This window comes from Pterocles gutturalis, unplaced genomic scaffold, assembly GCF_000699245.1.
Source record: "Pterocles gutturalis isolate BGI_N339 unplaced genomic scaffold, ASM69924v1 scaffold8589, whole genome shotgun sequence".
Classification (NCBI taxonomy): domain Eukaryota; kingdom Metazoa; phylum Chordata; class Aves; order Pterocliformes; family Pteroclidae; genus Pterocles; species Pterocles gutturalis.
In genome coordinates this window covers 1-21110 of record NW_010133169.1, presented here as the reverse complement: position 1 = coordinate 21110, position 21110 = coordinate 1, and the positions used below count along the sequence as shown (strand labels likewise).

Genomic DNA, 21110 nt, shown 5'->3' with positions numbered 1-21110 from the left:
ATCCATCCTTTATATGCATTGTGGAGTAATGTCATGGGACTGCAGGGATTGTGAATGGGCATTACAAATCCCACAGCATCAGGAATACTAAACAGCACTAGTATCTAGAAATAACTTCTTTACTGTGTTAGGATTATTTTTGGAGGTTTTTTCCCAATTTCTTGAAGCCAGCCATACATCACTGAAATGCTACAGTACAGAATATAAACCACTTGCAAACATTTTCAGTACTAAAGCAAACTCTCGATATGTCTATTAAAAAATGAGCTACAGAAGAGTTTTGAAAAGGAATCTAACAGTTCAGTTTGGCTTCAATGAAAGCTGAGTACCCAAAGGCTCTTCTAAACCCCCCCCACTGTTGCCTCCTTCCAAATAAGCAGCTTTGCTATTACCTGTTCTGTGCTTGTTAGAATTAGATCAAGAACTACAATTGTTTAAACATTCCTCTGGTCAACCTCTGAATCCTATTAATATTCTAACAAACCCTTTGAAAGTCTGCCTACATAATACTGAGCAAAATAGTACTTTGTCAAAAAACAGGAGGAAAAAAAGTGTCAATCCATATGACACAAATGTGCATTAAAGTGCTAGGAGACCACTTAGTTGAAGTGTTACGTCTGTCATCTTGGCAGTGCACTGCGAAACAGGGAGACATCTGACAATTTTTAATTAAGAGTTCCATGAGTAGGTAAGCTCGGTCAGGCTGTCAGGGACTCTGTGTCCGTGCCACTTGTTCCAGTACATGCAGAATGGAGGCACTTCTTCAAGCTGAGTCAATCTGAGTCAGTGTCTCATATCTCTGAACACCAATGCATGACATTTAAGTGAATCATAGCTGCCATCCCTGTAGTCTTGCTTTTCTATGCTGTATTTACTACACTGTTATTTTAGGTAGCAGAATAGATTAGCTGCTGATGCTCACTCTTGCATCAGCCTATTCTCTCTCCATGAATTAATGGGGTCAACATGCTTGCTTTCTCTCTTACATGCACATGCACACACACATTAAGGATGTTATTTTTAATTCATGTGCAGCTCACCCCGTACGGAGTAGGAGGAGGGCTGTTATACAACTACTTGTCTAAGCAGCAGGTTCAGTCTCAAAGACAGCAGCTCTTCGAGTAAAAGATATATAAGGCATATATCTTCATATGAATATGTAAAGAGAAGGTACATATGAAAAAAAAGCTATAGATAAAGCTATAAAGTAAAAGATCAGGATATGTAAAGAGAAGGTACATATGAAAAAAGCGCTATACATAAAGCTATAAACTAAAAGATCAGGTGTAAGAAGTTGTCTTTTCCAGGCAACGTTAGCCAAAGAGAATACAGTGGGTATCTGGCATATTAATTAATCCAGTGAATTCCCACTTACCCTTGCAATCAGCAGATTAGTTCATTATAAACAGTCCATGAAGCTCACGGCATATGCTTTACTGTAAGTCTCCTTAAAAAGCTGTCAACTCACAATTCATATAAAACTACTCAGAACCGCTCACAGAAAGACAGCAATCCCATTTTACTATCAGTATGCAGGTAATGCCTTTTGTTTATCACTTCATCATACCGCAATAAAATAGCATATATAAAAATATTAATCCATAGTGCTTACCGCTGAGAACAACCAAAAATTCACCGTGGATTGTAGGGGAAACATTTGAGCTCCAGAACAACCTCTGCATCTCTGTCTTCCTTACCTTCAGTTGCCTTGATCGTGTAGCCATTCTCTTCATTTGGTGGTACTTCTAGAAGCTGCATGACTCTGTCCAGCAAACCATGGATAATCTCAAACCCTGGGCTCTTGTTGTAGTAAACAGCACAGAAATGCCTGTAGTTTCTTGCACCTACATCTGAAGAAGAAAACAACTATGTTATTTGGGAAACTTTATCATGCTTTCCACCTTGCCTTTTGCATTTTTTTTTTTCTGCTGTACTGTGAGGCAATTGTGGCTGAAAGGAGAAATGGGTATGTAAACAGGCTTCTCTGAGACACCTCCCATAATCTGAGGAAATAATTTCTTTAACCCACTGGACTCCCACAGTCAGAAATGAAAAGAAAGATTTAAAGTATCCTATGCCTTGGGGCAGGAAACAGAGTTGTTACACAGGAAATAATTTCTTTAACCCACTGGACTCTCACAGTCAGAAATGTAAAGAAAGATTTAAAGTATCCTATGCTTTGGGGTAGGAAACAGAGTTGTTACATACAAGTATCTTCTACCCAGTGACAGGTACCAAGCATATAGTTAAGTGTTAAAGAAATTAAAAACAGACTAGCCAAAATGAAAATAGTAAGCATCAAGAAACTTGTGAGGCTGGTGGGAAAGCTAAATATTTATAGAACTCAGCTGCAGAATAACTACCAGTACAAAGCAACTAGCCCACAACCTGAAATGAGTAATAACGTTAGCATGGTGATCTATGAAAAGATCTAAACTCACACAGGTTTCCAAATCACAGCTGATGCTTTTCATGATCATCTTTGACATCCCCTCAACCAACTATGAAAAACATGTCACGTTGCACAAGCTCAGGACTGTGACACGAGTGTCTCCCACTTTGGAGAGTTCCCTAAGTCAAAACCATGCTTTCTCCCTGCTGTAAGTTTTCTTACATTACTGATTTAATCAAAATACTTTTTTTTTTAAACTTTCAAAATGAGTATGTAGTACTATGTTGTTACACTGTACCTGTAGGTTACACCACTACTGATTTAATCAAAATACTTTTTTTTTTTTTAAACTTTGAAAATTAGTATGTAGTATTATGTTGTTACACTGTACCTGTAGGCTACACCATTGCAATATACACTCTCTACAGCTACTGGGGCCTGCTTCAATGCTTTACTCATTGTTGGTTTCAATGTTTTCACTTTTTATAAGGAACCATCTAGGAACAGAGTATCAAGTCTATTGTCACAGCTGCCAATTAGTAGCACTGAAATTCAAAATACTGGTTAGTGCAGTGAACTTGTTTATTGCCTTCAGGTCTTTACCTTCCCAAGGTTAAAGTGCATGCATGTGTTCAGGAAGGTTGGTGTACACAAGGGCAAAGTTTGCTGAAACCAGGGAAGGACTCTTTATGGGACTGTCCTCTTCTTCTGGACATACGTATGCTTTGAAAGCATCTTAAGTATATGCATTGCGTTTCAGTTTGGACCAGACCTGCAGTTCTGAAGGAAATCCCCTGATCATCCCTGCTTACTGTGCTTCTGTTCACACTGTAAAGCAACCCAGCTGCGTACAAACCAGCGTCCTTTCAGCTGCAACTCAATCAGGACAGGTGTTCCAGAAGGGCGCCTGAACAGCTCCAGCCACCCAAGGGCACTCAGCACGCGTAATCAGACTAGAGCTGGTCAGAAGGACAGCTCATGTGAAATCTGTTATTTCTTACTATAGACAAAGAACCATGTTTGAGTTGGGAAGTCTCTGAGCTACTCGTGGCCAAGGAACAGGGGAGCACTCTGGAAGTATTACATATGCATACCTGCTCTTATGCTTTTCCCCTGACAACCGCTTTTAGCTGGTGTGACAGCCAGGTGATTGGGCTAAACCAGCCTCTGGGCTGACCTGCCATAGCCGATCTTTGTGCTTGATGTATAGTGAGCTTAAATTGAAGTAGAAACTTAGCACTCATTGAGTGTTCTCTGAACTGTAAATATCTACTGCATAAGAAATTAGAGATGATTTTAAAATTAAATTTACATCTTGTTTATTTGCTTCAACTAACCATTTAGTAACAAAAAAATCTATCAAAAACTAAACAAGGAAAACATTTACCAAGTGACCAGAAATTAAAAAGGAGTAAAAAAAGACTGCAAAATACAGGAGTAAGAGCCCATACAGAAGATAAAAGCACAGTCTTTTTGAGCCAAGTCATTTAAAGCTGCTAGGGCAACAACTTGGCAATACAGCTGCAAATTCTCTCATCAGTCACTGAAAGTTGAACTTACTCTGACAGTAAGTCTGCATCTTGTCACTCAGGATCTTTTCCCCATCATTATAGTAATATGCAGTGTTAAATAATGCCTTGCGAATCTAAGGCTGAAGTTAAATTGGCAACACAAAAAAGTAAAGGCTACAGAGAGAATAGCAATAAATGCAACATCTCATTTCTGGTCTGAGCATGCTGGCTGTTCAGTCCCATCATGTGTATCTCTGTTTCCCAGCTCTACTAAGATACCCATCAGTAATATATAGTCATGAATGGTGGTTAACTTATTTTCATATTGTATTGAGCTACAGAAAAGAAGAAAATGTTTTTTCCCCTTCCCTAAGGCAGCATGTTCTTTGGGCTAGGCATTCAGCAGAATGATTTCCTTTTTTCTGTGAGTCATTATGCCAGCAGACTTTGTGACAACTATCTGAATTTTAATTTCATTATTATTCAGATAGTCAATGGTGTCTTTAGATCACTATTCTTAACTAAAGCATCAGAAATAAACATACACAACAATTTTTATACCTCATGTTTTCAACTGTAGAAATCCTTGGTAAGAGAAAGGATGCATTTTCAAGCATTCAAAAAACCTTTGCTTATAAAATGTGCTCCTTTATGGAGTTAAATTGCAACACAAGAAGTTCATTCACTACAGGTGCTAGGAAGAAAAAAATAAAGTATTAGGAACTGTAGGCAAAAGCTGGTGGATGTTAGAAATGGTTCAGTTCTTTATAACTCACTTAAGAGATCTCTTGTGTCATGCCATGAAACACTTCTATTTTTTAAATGAGCCTGCCAAGCATGTCAACCTAAATTATATATATATTTATATATATATTTCTGAGACTTCAAAGCACTTCCTGGGGATGCTGCTGAAAACCAATCCAAAGGATGGGCAGCTGGTTAGGAGTCTGTGAGCCAAGAGAGTGCAGAGGCAGATAAAGCAATGTTGTATGCTGCCCCTTTTCAAATTAGAGATGCTTCAGAAAAATGACTTGGTGATCTGAAAGGGGGCACCTGCTCACTTAAACTTGTCTCTCAGCCTCACAAAAATCCCAAACTGTTCTGCATGTAACTAACACTTCCAGACAGTTTGGAAAAATGCTTCAAAATATGTCAGCAGCTGTACTCACAGGGGGTGTAAATTGTGCTAAGTGTGTGCTACCATAAGCTTGCCAGATTCTCCAGGATCACCAGAGGTGATTTTCTAATGAATTAATTTCTTTTGTTGCAGTAAGGAAGAGAAAGGATACTCTCTGTTAGGACTGGTGGTGTAAAGTGAGGATTTATATGCTGAACTAGTGTTACTATCCTACCAGAAGTGACTATCTAGTGTTACGAGCTAACCATGCAAATGCCGTGAAACATATTCAAAATCAGCACATTTCCTCCTGCCTTGAGAAGGAACATTTCTGCTCGGGTTTGGTTCCATTTAGTTATATTAAATCTGGCACAGGTTTTGCTAATTTAGTACATCAAACCTTTCTGCCAGATATGTCTGAAGAGAAATATGCTCAGTTCACCTTGGTAAGCATGAGTTCTGCATAAGAAGGTATTTTATTAAAAACCAGTGTGTTTAAAAGAGCTAAGTTCATTCACACATGAATGGCTACAAGACGCCATTTCAAATACAGTTAATGTCAGTCCTCTTTTGACCCATACTTTTTAAATTATTAATTGGAAATTCTGCATGCCAAAATCATGAAATAATAAAATTAAATTAGTCAGTCTGATGACATAAGCCTTCTACAGGAAATCTCATTCCATATGTGAGAGGACAACCTCACATTTTTCAGTGTGTGCAGAGTTACCCAGTTATTTCCTTCTCCCCTCACCCTTCGAACTGTTTATTAGGCAAGTTTAATTTTGGAAATAAATTTAGGAAAGAGAATAGTTATTCTACATACAACATTGAAAACAATTTCAGATACTGTTCACAGTCTGCAAGTGCTGAACCCATGAGAGGGCTGCCCAAGAACATAGGGTACAAAGCTGCTGCCTCAGAAGTCTATCTTTTGTCCGTTGCAATGATTCCCACCAAAATGAAGTACGCTACAAAATCAGCCTTTATAAAACTGTTAAGCAGGCACCCACGCAAATGAAAGCTTCAAAGAGCTACAATCAACACACATGAAATAAAAGTAACAATTTAACTTGCAAATTTTACAAAGCCAGAACAAATGCACTCCCTAGTCCAAGGTAAATAGTTCCACTCCTGGTTCTGAAGAATGCTGACGCTATTCTGCGATTTGTACAGTTTTTTGCATTCTAGCTAACTGCATGCCCAACAAGGAATAAGCTGCACCACCAAGCTGTCTGTATTTAATAAAAAAGGTCTACATGGTTTGCTAAAACTGCTTATTTTGCTTGGCAGGGCTTTTTTCTTTTTTAAAAAAAGTACTCTACAAAATAAATACATCACCAACGCTATTTACTTGACATTTTGTTTATGCCTTATGTAAACCTTTGTTTTGCAGAACCCAGATACCTTAAACACAACCACTACAATCTGACGCCAGATAATGAAACAGAACCATTTCTGCTGCTGATTTTACAGTAGTGTCAGCCTTTTTCGCTGAGAGGCAAAACTTCATTCAGTTGTAACTCAGTGTACGTGCACTTCTCTGGAAAGTTGTAGCTGTGCCCTCCTTTTCCCCAATATACCATGTAAAAAGAAATGAATCAGTACATTATAGATAAATGCTTGTTAACATTTTGAAAATCCATTTTTACAGTTCAGTTTACTTTAACACATTTTTCCAGGTAAAAAAGATAATTTGAAATTTTATTCCTATTCAGTGAAATCAGTGCAAAGAGAGCCCATCACACTGGAAAGATTTCACTGAAACTTTTGAAAAGTGAACTAGCTGTTTCATGTAAAACAGTTAAGGTTACAGAACAAAGGCAGCCATGTTTTCTTAGCATAGTTGGATGAAGTGGAAAGATAAGGAAAACCTTTGTATAGATGAGAGGGGAAATTTCATACTGTCAAGCTTTTTAGTTATTTACACATTTTTATACACAGACTTCTTCCATTCTTTACCCTGTATCTGTGCTACAAATCTAATTCTTCATATTGGTTGTCAGTTTTCCAGAAGATAATTTTGGAGAACAAATCAAAGCAATCCTGTTTAAAGAGGATGGAAAGAGGGAAAAGGGATTCATGCGGAGACACACTGATTCCAATATTTTCTTCTGAGTCACAGCTTTCCAGAACAGAATCAGTCTGCAGTACAACCTGCTATTCAAAGGCTTGAGACACACTGCTTTTCAGTTAGCACAGCACTGGGCATCTTTGAGACTGCAGCAGTTTGAACAGGTTCTAGTGCTGTAAGAGCAGCATATCTTCAATATTTGCTACTTGCCAAAGTTTATGCCACTTGAAAACATTACCAGCAGGAAGCTTCTCTCATGAGTTACAACTCTGATATGAATGCAAAAGAGCACTTGACTAAGAACAAGTAAAGATGGCTGCACCAACATAAGCAACTTAAAGCAGCTTCTTTTTTTGGTGCAAAATTGTCTGTCATTTATCCTTGGAGTCTTGCAGTATTGTTGACAGATTTTAATGGATATTTTTATGCCTTTTTACTTTTATAAGGTAACCACTTGCACTTCTGAGAAGCATATCTTTAGACACTCTAAAATCTAGCCTGTTGGGCCAATCTCATGACTCTTGCATGTCAATTAAAAACCAGAACGTAGTATGTAGTGATTACTGCATTTCTAAAGAAATACAGATTTACTTACTATTGCCATTTAGTACGTAAACATATATTTCCATTACCAAAGATTTTGAGGAACCTTCTCTTACCTGTATTGGGATCTTTTACTACAATGTCAGAAATCTCAAAGAGTTTCAGAGGCAAGGGCATCTTTCGGTTAGCAGCAATAGTTTTCAGTAGCCCAGGAAGGAGGGTTGTACGTGCCACCTGCAGGACGAACATGGTTGCTGCAAGTGAAATACCTTCCAAAACAGCCAATGTTATGATTTCTTAAGTTTTTGTTTTGCTCACTTGTAGCAAGAGTTTAAAAGTAGGCAGGTGCTGCTAATACTGCATTAGTCTCTCATGTTTGAGTTATTTTTGTTTTAGAATTATTCAACCTGAAAATGTACATTCTCTGCATGTTCTTTATACTGCATTTTCTGAAAGAGCGTATATGTGAGTTTAAGAATAGGCATTGTTTCACAGATGCTTGAGCTGCAGTGCAGGGTAGAAAAGACAATACAGAAAGAAGTGCAAAAAAATTCCCATAAACTTAATCTCATTAATGCAAAAGGTAAATACTAAGTTATTTTGGAAATATTAAACACTATCTGAAATACTATCTTGATGCCTCCTGATAATCAATGATATATGCAGAACCTAAGTAACAGAAACAGATATATTCAGATTGCAGTTGCGGACAACCTGAAATACATAGAAAACGTATGCAAACAACCAGGGCAGGAGGCAATCACATTAGTGTTCTTACAGATACATTCACACGTATTTCTTGTGTTTTCCATTCAAATACTTCCTTAGAAGTGCACCTTTCTTTTTTTCCCACATTGGAAGAGTCTGATTCAAAAAATCTAACGGAAAAGAGATGGGAGTGCCTGTCTGCTGCTTGACTGCAGGTAAAAAGTTACCACATGCTTAGCCATAGTAACTTAACGCTGGGCATGCAGCATTTCTGTCTGTTTATCCTACTTTTGCTAACCGATGAAGAGTTCCAGCTGTACACTCAGCTAGAATAGGGTCCCTGGCATCGTCCCGCCCTTGTCTTCATGGCAGAGTATATGGGATAGGGGGGAAAAGCTATCCTGACAATCCCATCACAGTTAATATCTAAGGCTGAAAGTTTATAGTGCATCACAAACAGCAATCCTTCCCAATTTTCAGGGAGGCCCATAGAGTTTAAAAGAGAGAGGCTATTTTTGCCGCAAGGAACATTCAGCCAATGATACAACTCCTTAGCAGCATTGCTACTGCAAAGGCCTGCAGTCCTGGGAGAACAGGAGTCTGAAATTGCACCTGGCAAGAGGGGTTGCCACTTCTTCTCCTTTTGTTCACACTCAGTGTTGTTTGTTTGTGGTACATTCTGTGTTGGTCAGTTGTAATCACTGTGCCAAATTATACATATGAACAGGTGATAAAAGTCTCAACATGTTATAACTGTGTCTTGCAGGACTGCTTATTTGTGGTACCAAACAGAAAAGAAAATAAATGAAGGTACCCAAAAACTCTGTTCCTGAATCTCAGAGCAGCATAAGACTGGTTTTAGTATTAGAGATAAGATCTAGAAAGGTATTTTAGACACTCAGAGAAATCAGACTCACTGAATAAGATCTTGAGGGGAAAAAAACCCACAAATCACAAAACATTAATACCCATGGACTGCTGAAACTTTTTTAAAGCTTTCTAAAGAATGTCTACCTTTGTATTTCTTAGGTTAGAAACAAAAAAAGCCTCTAAATTTACCTTCTCTGTAAACTAAAGAAAGCATCTTAAAAAAAAACCAACCCAACACTCTCTCAAAGAAATAGAAAAACTACGGGTACACTTTTAGGTATTTTCAAAACTGTTGAGAATACTGTACTTGAGCTCTCACTCTCTGCTCTAGCAAAGACCAAATGATCTAGAAACGAGAATTAAAATACTTAAAGAGCAGTACAGGTTTAAAAATTTTTTTTAAAAGTAATAATGTTTACTATTTTTTAAAAACCATTTCCTATCCAGAGCTCAGGAAGTTTAGAGATTACTAGGTGTAGCAGTTCCAATTATATTTAATGGCTTTTCTAAATGCAGGGGTTGATCAATCATCTGGGATTTTTCTGCAATAAGCTCAATTTTGCCACATGCTGTCATACAGAGCATAGTATTTTACTTTATTGAAAAGCTAATAGTATTTCACACTGAATAAGGTATTTCTCAGTGAAGGAGTACCAGAAAATGACTGCTAGCAAGTTTAGCACATGAATATGCACATCCTCTTTGATGCAGGGAAAGTAGCTCTTTAGTTTATAAATTTTATTCCTGTTGGTTTCTCTCTTTCCTTTTTAAATATAGTATCTGTGACAAAGTTGCTTCAAAATTTGACCTGAATTATCTCACCTGAAATTCTGCAGTTTTGGGGTTTGCGATGCGCACTGCTTTTGTTGCAGAGATATCCGTGCCAAGTTTATCTGCAATGTCTTCTTGAGAACACTGAGAGGGAGAGAGAAAAACCACCAAGGTCAAGTAGTTAAAATAGACAGCAAGCCAATGATGAAATCTGATATCAAGAATGAACAATGCAATTGTAGCACTTGCTTTGAGACCCCCCATAATATATGCTCTCATGTCCAACACCCACTTGTAATAAAAATTAAGCCCCACTCTTAAGACTAAGTAGGCAAACTGGTTTATCTACAAATGTCAATTACTAACCAAAACAAAACTAGTTTACAAAAAAAGGCAAGTGTTTATTTAGACTTCTGTCACTGATTGCCATCATATCTGTTCCAAAAACAGAGGCTCAGATTCTGCCCCCTGACTTGCAGTGGGTGAAGTGAATTTATTTCTGAAAATAGCACTATGAAAAGGGAATGGTACCCGAGCTTTCTCACAAAGAAAGCAATCCCTTGGGAGCCACTCACAGAGAGCAAAGTACTGTCTATGAAAAATGGGTCATATGGCCAAGCCTTCAATTTTCATAGCTGCATAGGATTCTCATTGTTTACTTTTTTTTCCTGAGTTGAAGTATTTTTAAAGCCCTAATTCTCAAGGTGTATTTTTGAGCTGGTCAGTAAAGCAATACACATGCACTTTATCAGGCTCAGATGATGTCTGGGCACATACAGCAACAGATGCTACTGATAAGATCCACAGTATGGATTTCCAGAATTTATAATTTTATTAATGTATTAAAGAAACCAATAGCAGACTAGCATGTAATTGAGGATTTGCCAGTATACTGCAGTCTCCCAGAAGTGTTCGCTTTGCACTGGCAGCACTCTGCAAAGTGTGTTGATAGACCAAATGTGAGGAAAATGAGCAGATGATACCATCTGAAAAAGTGGATTATTGAATACAAAAAAATAAAATGGTAATGAATGCTGACCTCAGGAGGAGAAAACTCTGTTAAACAGTTTTGAGATGTGTATCTAAACTATGGTATGTTACTGTGATTTAGCTAAATGCATTTTGGCTAAACTGGAGCTCCTTACAGAAAGCAATGTTATTGTGTACAAGTATAACTTGGGCCTCAAACCAAGAAACAGACTGTATGCACAAATACGTAAGTAGCTTTTGTCATATAGCACTGGATGTTGTAGCATAAATGGTATTTGTCATAGTGGTGTTTTAATACAGTGCTCATGACAGCGCAGACTGTGGGTTTCACCATGCCACAGCAGAAATACAAATGTGTAATGTGATAACATGATATACTGCATGATCTTACAAAATTCTGCTGTTACAGTTCATAAAGGTCCTCAGTTGTAGTGATGTAACACATTCAATGTTTCTAAGGATATTATCTATTCAGTGCTGAAAAAATGGAATTATATTTACTAATTAATAAGGAAAAATCTATAAAAGCTTGACCATGTTACACATATTATTTCCCCAACATGGTACTACCACAGGTAGTCTGAATATCTTTGTCAAATCCTAGCACTGCAGAAAGTAATACTAGTTATTGTCCTGGTTACTTAAATGAGTTGGTAACAAAATATTAAAACTGGAATATATTTTGCAGATTTTAGAATTAGTCCAAATTTTGCTTTTGAAGCACAATGAAATCTGAAGATGTAAAAATTTTATTCAGTTCATTTGGATTACCAACTTTGGTTGCAATATCTGAACTTTTCAAAAGTGTGGAAGTGTTTTAGGAGCCTGTATCCCTGTATCTTAAAATCTTTGATTATCAAAAATAATCTCTGATCAGATAACTACCTCTTAAAAGGCTGTGTACTTTCAGGGATGTATACTTCTGGCCTGCTAGTAACTTTTAAGTTCAGGAAAAGTTTGAGAATTTCCACAGAGCTTTTAATAGAATATGTGATGGTAGCTCCCCATACACTAAAATGTCCACAAATTGTACTTTAAGGCAAAGGCTTTGAGCAAATCTTGTAATGGAAAATATTTTCTAAAATATATATTCAGTAGCTGACTATGCCAGTCTCCATGTATGGACAGTTACCATGTACATTTGGAGGGCATGGGGGTGTACTTAACCTTTTTTTTAATAGTAGATCAGATTCTCGATCCAGTTCACAACTATGGCAAAGGTGTGTGAACAAGTGGCCATAACAGAGATGGTGTTTCCTACTGAACATTTCATTTGAACAAAACAATCCTGCTGCAAAATTTCAGTAGTAGAAATTACACCAGCTGTTAGTACTGGTGTGGCTCATGCTTCTGCAGAGTCCTAATTCTTGGTAGAAGACTACTGGCATGGCTGTAACAAATAATACGAATAGTACCTGCAAGCAGCAGTAACAATAATTACTATCGTTTCCTTTGTTCTTCCACGCAAAAAAAAACCCACCTGTGGTGAATTTTACAGAGGAATTTGTGTCCCCTTAGTGTGTATTATAACTCTTTTACTCTTTGCTGACTACATATCAGCTTAGCATCTAGTACAAAAAGTCATAGGAATAGAAACAGAGTAATCTCTAAACTGCAGTAATATCCACTGGAAAGTACTAGATTTTAATGTTTGTCTTCCAGAGTATCACACTATGATGAATTTCACATGTGGTGATCAAAGTCATGAGAGAGACTTGCTTTCTTACAATTTCATCCTATCAAGTTAAACTGAAACCACTACTTCAGTAGCTATTTTTGCTTTTGTACTGAGAAGTACATGCCACATTAACAGTGACTCATTCAATTTCTCTGACCTGCCTACTCATAAAATATTATACTATAATTTCAAAGTGCTAGCAAACAATCACCTGCCAAAACAGTAACAGAGAATACTGGTACATTTATACAGCAACATATTCTCAGACCATCCTCTGCAGTTTTGGCTGCACTGCTGTTCCAACACACAACTAAGAAAGGAAGAATCAATACAATATACCAGGGCAAAAGTGAGTGCTTCAGTAAATCCAGCAGCTGCCAAGTCCAGTCTCAGAAGTTCTGTGAGCTTATTGAGGGGGAGCTAAAATGAAACAAAAAACAGTTTTTCAACTTCCATCTACAAACATCTTTCTAATTTTTTCCCCGAGGTGATTCTGCCTGTTACATAATGGTGAATTCACTAGGGAGGTACTATGCTTGTGTGCTTAAAATTTTTGTGTTAGCCAGCTGCCTTTAGGCTTGCTTGAGGAAATGAATCTCCCAATTAGAGATTTAATACGGGCTCCCTACTTAAACCGTGCACTTTTTCAAGTACCAGCAACCACTGGTCTTGGACTTATTCAAATCAGTGGGGCATCTGTTTTGTATCCTATCCATGGTAAATACTTCTCAAGGCAAAGCATGTCAAAATATTTAATTCCTAGGTTCTGTTTTCCCCAAAGCTCTTCTGGCATGCACTAGTCATTTACTGACAATAGAGCGTTTATTTGAAGGGGCAATCTTACTTGATTAGCTATGGTGTACGTTTTCGGAATAGTCATCTGAATGTTGTTATAACCATAAGCTATTGCTGCATCTTCTACGATATCACATGCATGGATAATGTCCGCTCTGGTAGGAGGGATTTCAATCTCTATATTGTTCCCATTCCCTATGACGTGTGACTTCAAACACATCCTAGTCAGCAGCTTTGCAAGGCTTGATGGAGTTTCACTGAAACAAAACAAGAGAGTCGTAATTTACGGATCTTGCATTATACAGACTGACTTTTTAAAGTAATCAATGTTTCTGTTGCAGTGCCTTATATCCTGAAAAATCTCCACGTGCTTTATGGACTACACGCAGGCTAAGCATTCCACCAGAACCAGCTCAGATTCTGACTCTTGAGATTATATTTTCTTTATTTCATAACAATTGTGTGAGGCCATAAAGAATCGTTCACTTTTGTTGAAAACAAGGGAAAGTGTCTTACAGAGTTGATCAAATTACCCGAGATAACCCCTGAATTTTTGATAAATTAAAAAAAAAAATCAGTGTAAATATTTTTAAAACAATGCAATAATTAATGTTTTTTCTAGTACCTTTTTCATTATTAATGTAAACTGTTCTCATTTGCAATAACACACCTGATTCCTATTTTCTTGTTAATGAGTTCAGGTTTCACCTTCTCTTTTCGGTAAGCCAGTTCCTAAAAAGAAAGACAAAGCTTTCCAGCATACTCCACCTAAGACAATTCAATTTTGACATCTTAGTAACCTAGCTTCTTCTAATTACAATACTAAAATGACATTCACATTAGCCAAGTGCGGAATATTAGGCTAAACTTAATATTTTAAGGTAACAGGATTCTTGAAAACATATTATAGTACGTGATGCAAAAGCTGTTCTCAGTTAAGCTAGAAAGTTGAATGCAGCATGAAATCCCTGTTATTGAAACTTCTGATAATTTCTGATGTGTGCAAGTAACACTGCTGATGAAAGTTTCTATTCACCAGTTCATCCTAAGTCAAAGCCCTAAAGCAGTGAACAGTCATGCATGAGATCTTATGGTCTAGTACAGATCAAATGACTTTTATGAGGAAAAGGAAAGCAAACTTTCTATTTCTGTATTGGCCCAAAAATATCTACTGGCATTTTACTTAGAAAGTGTGCAACACATTTAAGAAAGTTATTTTGTATATATTTACTTAGGTGTTTCTAAACTTCTAGATATACAAATCCTTAAAAAGCTTAGCATCTAAAACTGGGGATTTTTTTGCTCTATTTTATCAAGGGAAGCTACTTTGGTTACCACAGAGATTTCTGTTTTGTTGGATATCTCTTCAGGATTCTAGGGCTTTCCTCTGTTGATTAAAGATGACATTGCTGAAAGAAAAAGCTAAAATACCCCTAGAAACACTCTCAGTAAAAATCAGTTTCTTCTCTCTAAACAGTTTGTACTTGCTTGATACACGTGATTTTATAAACTCAGCCAGATCTGTCTTTAGTTACTTTCAGGAAACACAAGGAATTTTATTTTTATTTTACACTTACTAAGAGAGCAAAAAGTAAGACTCCATTACTGCAAAGAGGTCTGCCTGGGCCTCTGAATGCAGGCAAACCTGCACTTGAAGTCAACATCCTGCCTTACAGACTTATATAGTTGGAGTCTATACAGTGAAAGACTGAAAAAATCCAGTGTTACAAGTTAACTGAATGGCAGTAAAGCTTCCAGATCTGATAAGTAAGTTATGCTGAGGCTGATTTCAGCTGTCCACTGGTTTAAGCCTGAAGGACCTCTTCCTGCATTCATTCTTCCTGATCTGGAACACGTAGGTTTTAAAGGCTTTAGACACAGATTATGACCTTTGATTGCAATCTTTAGTTGTTCCTGAAAGAGTTCATATCACATGAACTCTAAACCACAATCGTGGTTACCACTTGTAACTTTAAACCCTACCCTTCTTTTTGGAGTATCAGGCTATGTCAGTGAGACCGTATTTTTAGCCTTATCACAAATTAGTGGAGCTTCAGAATGAGTTTCCTAGATAAGGGGAAGCTGGAGGTGGAGTTATTTTTCATGGGGCTAGAGAAGGCCCTGACTCACTAACATAGAGAGTGCCAAGCTGAGCTTTTACATCATATCTTAGAACCAGTATATACTGCCTCTGCAGAAAAAGAAAACAATGTCACTCTCACCAGACTTTGAGTAATTAAAATCCTTTCCCCAAGGATACTGAGATATCATGTCACTATGCTTACCGGATAGATGTGGGTCTTCCCATTAGGATAAACTACTTCTACTGCTTCAACACTGAGAGACAAAAAAACAGAAGTAAAAATGTTTTTAACACATGGCCCAAATGTAATGTCTTTCTGACTAGAGATTTCTACTCACCTGAATGGCTTCTCACAATATTCACTAAACATCGTGACTATAATATCAAGAACAATTTTTGCCTACAAAATAAAGATAATAATCACATTGAAATCTGTCATCTACTTGTGTTGAAGTAGACAAAATATATTAACAAAAATGGGGAAAAAAATTCTTGTCTTACACTCTCTTCATTCTATTTTATGTAACAACTTAACCAAAATCCTAGCAGTCTAGAACACTAGATTGAATTATTACAAAATATTTTTGTTCTGCTGCAGAGACATTTATGCAAAAATTTGAAATCTTTGGTTTTCAAGGTTCTGAAGTATTGATATATCTTTACTAAACTCTGTTCTGAAGACACATGGGGTCTTTATTACCAGTGGGAACTGGGTCTTCCCAACCTTTAGTGTACTTAGTCATTTCACTGAAGTTCAAGTGAGAATGTAGAGGTTGAAGGACTGTGCATTGGTTAGTAACACATTTTCAAATAACTTAATCTGCAAAATTTTTCGGTTTACAGTTAATATTTTAAAACATTAGTATAACAGAATATAACAATGAGATTCAGATCAACTTCTCAATCTACAAGGGTTGGTTTTTTTTGATGCCTCACAGTGTAATGTCCTTCATGTAAACAGAACAGCACTATTTTTATTTTCATGATCAAGGCAAGCAGTAGGAAGAAACAGTTATTTCTTAATTTGTTTAGAAGCCACTCCCTGGCATGCAAATTTATTTGTGTCATTAATTGTGTAGCAGAGCAAGTAAAAAGTGTGTTTGCTCTTAAGCATTAAGATACACACTTTAGGGAAGTATCAATGAATGCCCAACCTATATTCAAGAACAGGCAATTATAACTGCTAGGCTTTCATGCTTCAGCTTTGAGTTACAGAATTTGCATATGGAAAGACTTCGATTTGACAATTATTTGCGCAGAATTCCTGCTTGAAAAAGATAACTAAGAAGAAAAAAGTGTTGTTTTCCTTCCCTCAGCCCAAATTTTAAGTAGGAGACAAAATTATTCTTTACAAAGAGTATTCTGGCAAAAGAGGCAGTCTTAGTGAATTTTATTCTTCTTGAAGCCTTTCGGATTTAGAAAAGTGCTCAACAACAAAAAAAGCCCCTAATTTCCTTAAATTACTTTCTTACAGAAACTGAACACTTAGTGTCAACATAAAGACACAGTAAAAAGAAAAATCCAATGAAAGTACAACACTTTCTATAGAGCAAGCCTTTGTAAACTGTGTTGAGGGAACTCCACATAGTCCTACAACTTATCCTGGCCTTTTGACACGAGAGACTGGCTCCAGTAAGTAAATGCCTGGCTATTTTAGGTCTTAGTATTGGAACCCTATCACCCAAAAGGAAAACAATGATTTTATACCATATCAAAAGCAGGAAAGATTAATTTACCTTTGTAATATCTGTGCCTGTACATTCAATAAACACGTTTCTGGTGTTTACACTTATTTTTGTATGATCTCCTAAAACATGCGAAGACAAAAACACATTAAGAAATATTATTATTTTTCTTGTAATGACACTGATGATAATCCTTCTGAATCACAGAGTCAGTGTCATCTTCCTCAGCTTAAAAAGCCACTGTCTACTGCACCAACATTCACACTTCTTACCAGAACAGCAGCTCTCTTTATTTTTAAGTTTATGAATCAAAAAGAGGGAAAAGACAGACCAGCTTTACTGACCGGGTTAACCTTTCCATTGACAGACACACAATCCTACAGGTATCCCAGTACCCAGCTGAAACGCAAACCAGTAGAAGAGCGGCCATCTGCTGGTTGCAAACTGGTGGTGCACCTCCAGAACAGCTCCTCTTGCCTGGCTTGGGAGGCAAGAGCAACTTCTGCACTTGATGTGTGATGGTGCGTAAGAAAGCAGCCTTGGACAGGAATTGATTAAATGGTTTTTAAAAAGTTATTTAGACTGATGAATATCCATAGCTACTTCTGTGAATAACCAAGATCTCTTGACACTGTCTGCTGATACGCTATGGGTTTGTCTACATGAGTGATTCAGGTCCTGGTCTGGGTTCCTTTTAGGCATGAATTTGCTTTGTGTCTGTACCAGGAGTCATGAGGTGTGCACTGCAGCACATCACTGATGCATTCAAAACTGTTACTCATCTGGAAGAAGCAAGGTAGCACTTACACTTAGGGACATCACCTAAAGTGTCTCTAGCAAACTGAACCTTTCTTGAGTTCTAGAAGGGTACGAGAAGCTAAATGCAGAGGATTGCAGTGGGACTTTTACATCCTCTTGATGTAAAACATCACACTAGTAGCCTATAGAGGGAGCAAAAAATTTCACTGCATTTAAACTGAAAGGAAAGAAGATTATACGAAATGATAAGTGAAACAATTTTAAGAAAACAGAATAATCCTTATTACACATCAGTGTTTCTCTTAGATGCTCCAGCTCACACTCAAAATAGCAGTAGCATACAAACTAGTCATAAGTAATCTTACCATTGATGATTGGTGGCATGGAGAGAACAACACCGTTGCTGTCATAAATGACAGGATAAAGTGGCTTGTTTTCAATCAGGTGTAAATAGTGCCGAAGGTGGCTGTCAGTCTGGAGACAAAAAGCACAACCTAAATTTCACATTAGCTCACTTGTGAACTTCCATAGTGCCACAATCCTTTGAGAAATTAATGGGAATTTTGAAAGTGGGAAGGGACTGGGCTTAGAGCTAGGTACTTCACTAGCAAAAGCTGTTTGTTCTCAGAAGCAGGAAAACTTTTAAATGAGACAACTGGATTTTTGGTTTTCAGAAGTGTTAAAAATTATTTCCTAAGCATTCTCTCAAAGATGCATAGGCCATGCTGTCTAAATGATGCCCTTGTTCACCACAGCAGACCTTCTACTGCCAAACCCATAGGCGCACATCCTTAGTTTATAGCAACTTTCCTTAGAAGTGATAAAAACTAGCACTACAATACCTGTAATTAAAATTAAGCACACATTTGTGCTTAAATTTGATTCAAAATTTACATCTGTTCCAATGACATAGGTATACGCTGTGCCAAAAACAAAAGTTGCTTTTAGTCCCTCTGATACCCCTTGCTTCCTAGTTCTCTTACTCACCTTCAGTCAGTGATCCTTGAGAATTTATTTATCTCTATGACCTGTATGTGTGCTCCAACAGAGCTGTATATTGTAATGACAGTGATAACAGTATTGTTTGCAAATGCTAACATTTAAAATGGCCCAAATAAACACCACAAAATTAGACCCGACAGAATCTTTTCCTAGCATTTACCTGGTTTCACAAGGATGCTGGGCCAAGAGCAGTGCAGACTTAATTTGAGCCTTTTACACAGCTACACTTGCCTAATATGTAGTTGGGCAGATAATTCAGCATCTTCCCAAGTAAATTGGCCAAATTAAAGTAACATTAAAAAATCTGATATTATTTACCCCAAGCTTTTCTCAGTTTTGTACACTATCTTACCAGTGTAGACAGATAAACATACAACCTTCTTACAGTACTATGAAAAGCAGTCTTCATGTTGATAAATCAGAGCATTAATATCAAACCCACTATTCTAAGAGTTATGCTTAACCACAAAACACCATGATGTATCTTTAATTACCATGCATTTCTCATGAATAAGAAAAATGTGGAATGTTCACTGGCTGAACCTACAGAAGAGAACTGTGTGTTATTTTTAAGAATAACTCTTAATAAGAACGATATGAGACATGTTAAGCCTTGGAAATTTATCTTCCTGCATTTAGTGCAACAAGTCTGAAAAATCCCACTTACCCTATACAGGTCCATAATTTGTGAAGCTGTGTACTCCTGGGATTGATTCAAGGGCTTGAATTTAATTTCAGAAGGTGCTTTAGCTGTGTAAGTAAATGGACCAGAGATGGTGTCCAAGTCATGGGTGCCTATTGCTACTAATGCTCTTTTCCTAGAAAGAAAGAAGGCAAAATAGAATCATAGAATTATTAAGGTTGGAAAAGACCTCAAGGCTCATCAAGTCCAATTATCAACTCAACACCACCTAACCCACTAAATCATGTCCTGAAGCACCACATCTACATGTTTCTTGAACACCTTGTTGGTGCCTTGGAGCTGGGGGCAACGACCTTCTTAAGCAAAAGTTTGTCCTTGGTTATGAGGGGAGTAAAGCCTTTGGTGTGTTCTTGGCTTCTTCTCATCAGCAAGGAATAGGATGATTGCCTATTGCCTTTTTCCAACCAAGATGTTTGAGACATCCCAAGGCCTTTGAGAGGCAGTTAGTCCTTTACAGTCTGTTGTCTGCAGAGCTGGGGTGGTGCTGGTGCAGTTAGAGCAGGTGTGAATTCTGGAGTTGGGTTTTTTGGCAGGAAAGTGGTTCTAGATCACGCTCTAGATCGCTTTATGGCTCTAGATGACAGTCTAGCTTGCACTATTGTTCTAGATCATGTTCTAGCTTGCTTCAGGGTTCTAGCTGTCTTTTTATGGTTTCCAGATCACGCTCTAGATCACTTAGTTGTTATAGATAGCATGCTAGAACTAATTCTAGAGCTCATTCTACATTACCACGCAATTCTAGATCTAATTCTAGAGACCACTGCAGCCGCGACTTAGTATTCTAGAACTACATCTAGAGCACTTAATCTAGACAGTTCTCTAGATGTAATTCTAGAGCCCATTCTAGATAACTTTAGGATTATAGTTCTAATTCCATAGCCCATTCTAGAGCTATTTACATCTCTTGACAGGCCAGCTCCTAATAATATGTGGAGTTCCTTTGAGATATTTCACGATGCTGTATACTCCTACGCATTCACAGAACAACAAAGAGGAAGGCAGGCAAAAATGCCAGGAGGCCTGCATGGATGAACAAGGAACTCCTGAGCAAAATCAAACAAAAAAAGGAAGCATACAGAGGGTGGAAGCAAGGACAGGTAGCCTGGGGACAATACAAAGACACTGTCAGTGAAGCCAGAGATCAGGTTAGAAAAGCTAAAGCCCTAACAGAATCAAATGTGGCCAAGGACATTAAGGGTAACAGGAAGAACTTCTATAGGTATGTCAGCGATAAAAGGAGGACTAGGGAAAATGTGGGCCCCCTTCGGAAGAGACCGGGAGACATGGTGAGCCAGGATATAGAGAAGGCTGAGGTACTTAATGAGTTCTTTACCTCAGTCTTCACTGGCAGGAGCTCAAGCCACACTGCCCAAGTTGCCGAAGGCAAAGGCAGTGACTGGGAGAAGGAAGAACCACCAGCTGTAGGAGA

General features: G+C 37.6%; 1 protein-coding gene across 1 annotated transcript in view; it reads right to left on the bottom strand.

The window, feature by feature from the left end:
- Positions 1 to 19798, bottom strand: part of FARSB (phenylalanyl-tRNA synthetase, beta subunit) — a 34014-nt gene extending 14216 nt beyond the window's left edge. The window contains exons 1-11 of the mRNA XM_010081126.1: positions 19646 to 19798; positions 18342 to 18450; positions 17269 to 17339; positions 15871 to 15932; positions 15735 to 15786; positions 14120 to 14181; positions 13499 to 13706; positions 12994 to 13074; positions 10038 to 10130; positions 7754 to 7871; positions 1698 to 1850 (exon numbers count right to left, since the gene is read on the bottom strand). Of these exons, the coding sequence (XP_010079428.1) occupies positions 1698 to 1850; positions 7754 to 7871; positions 10038 to 10130; positions 12994 to 13074; positions 13499 to 13706; positions 14120 to 14181; positions 15735 to 15786; positions 15871 to 15932; positions 17269 to 17339; positions 18342 to 18450; positions 19646 to 19660 (1024 nt within the window). The 5' untranslated portion in view covers positions 19661 to 19798. The remainder of the gene's footprint in view (positions 1 to 1697; positions 1851 to 7753; positions 7872 to 10037; positions 10131 to 12993; positions 13075 to 13498; positions 13707 to 14119; positions 14182 to 15734; positions 15787 to 15870; positions 15933 to 17268; positions 17340 to 18341; positions 18451 to 19645) is intronic.
- Between the last annotated feature and the right edge of the window lie 1312 nt (positions 19799 to 21110).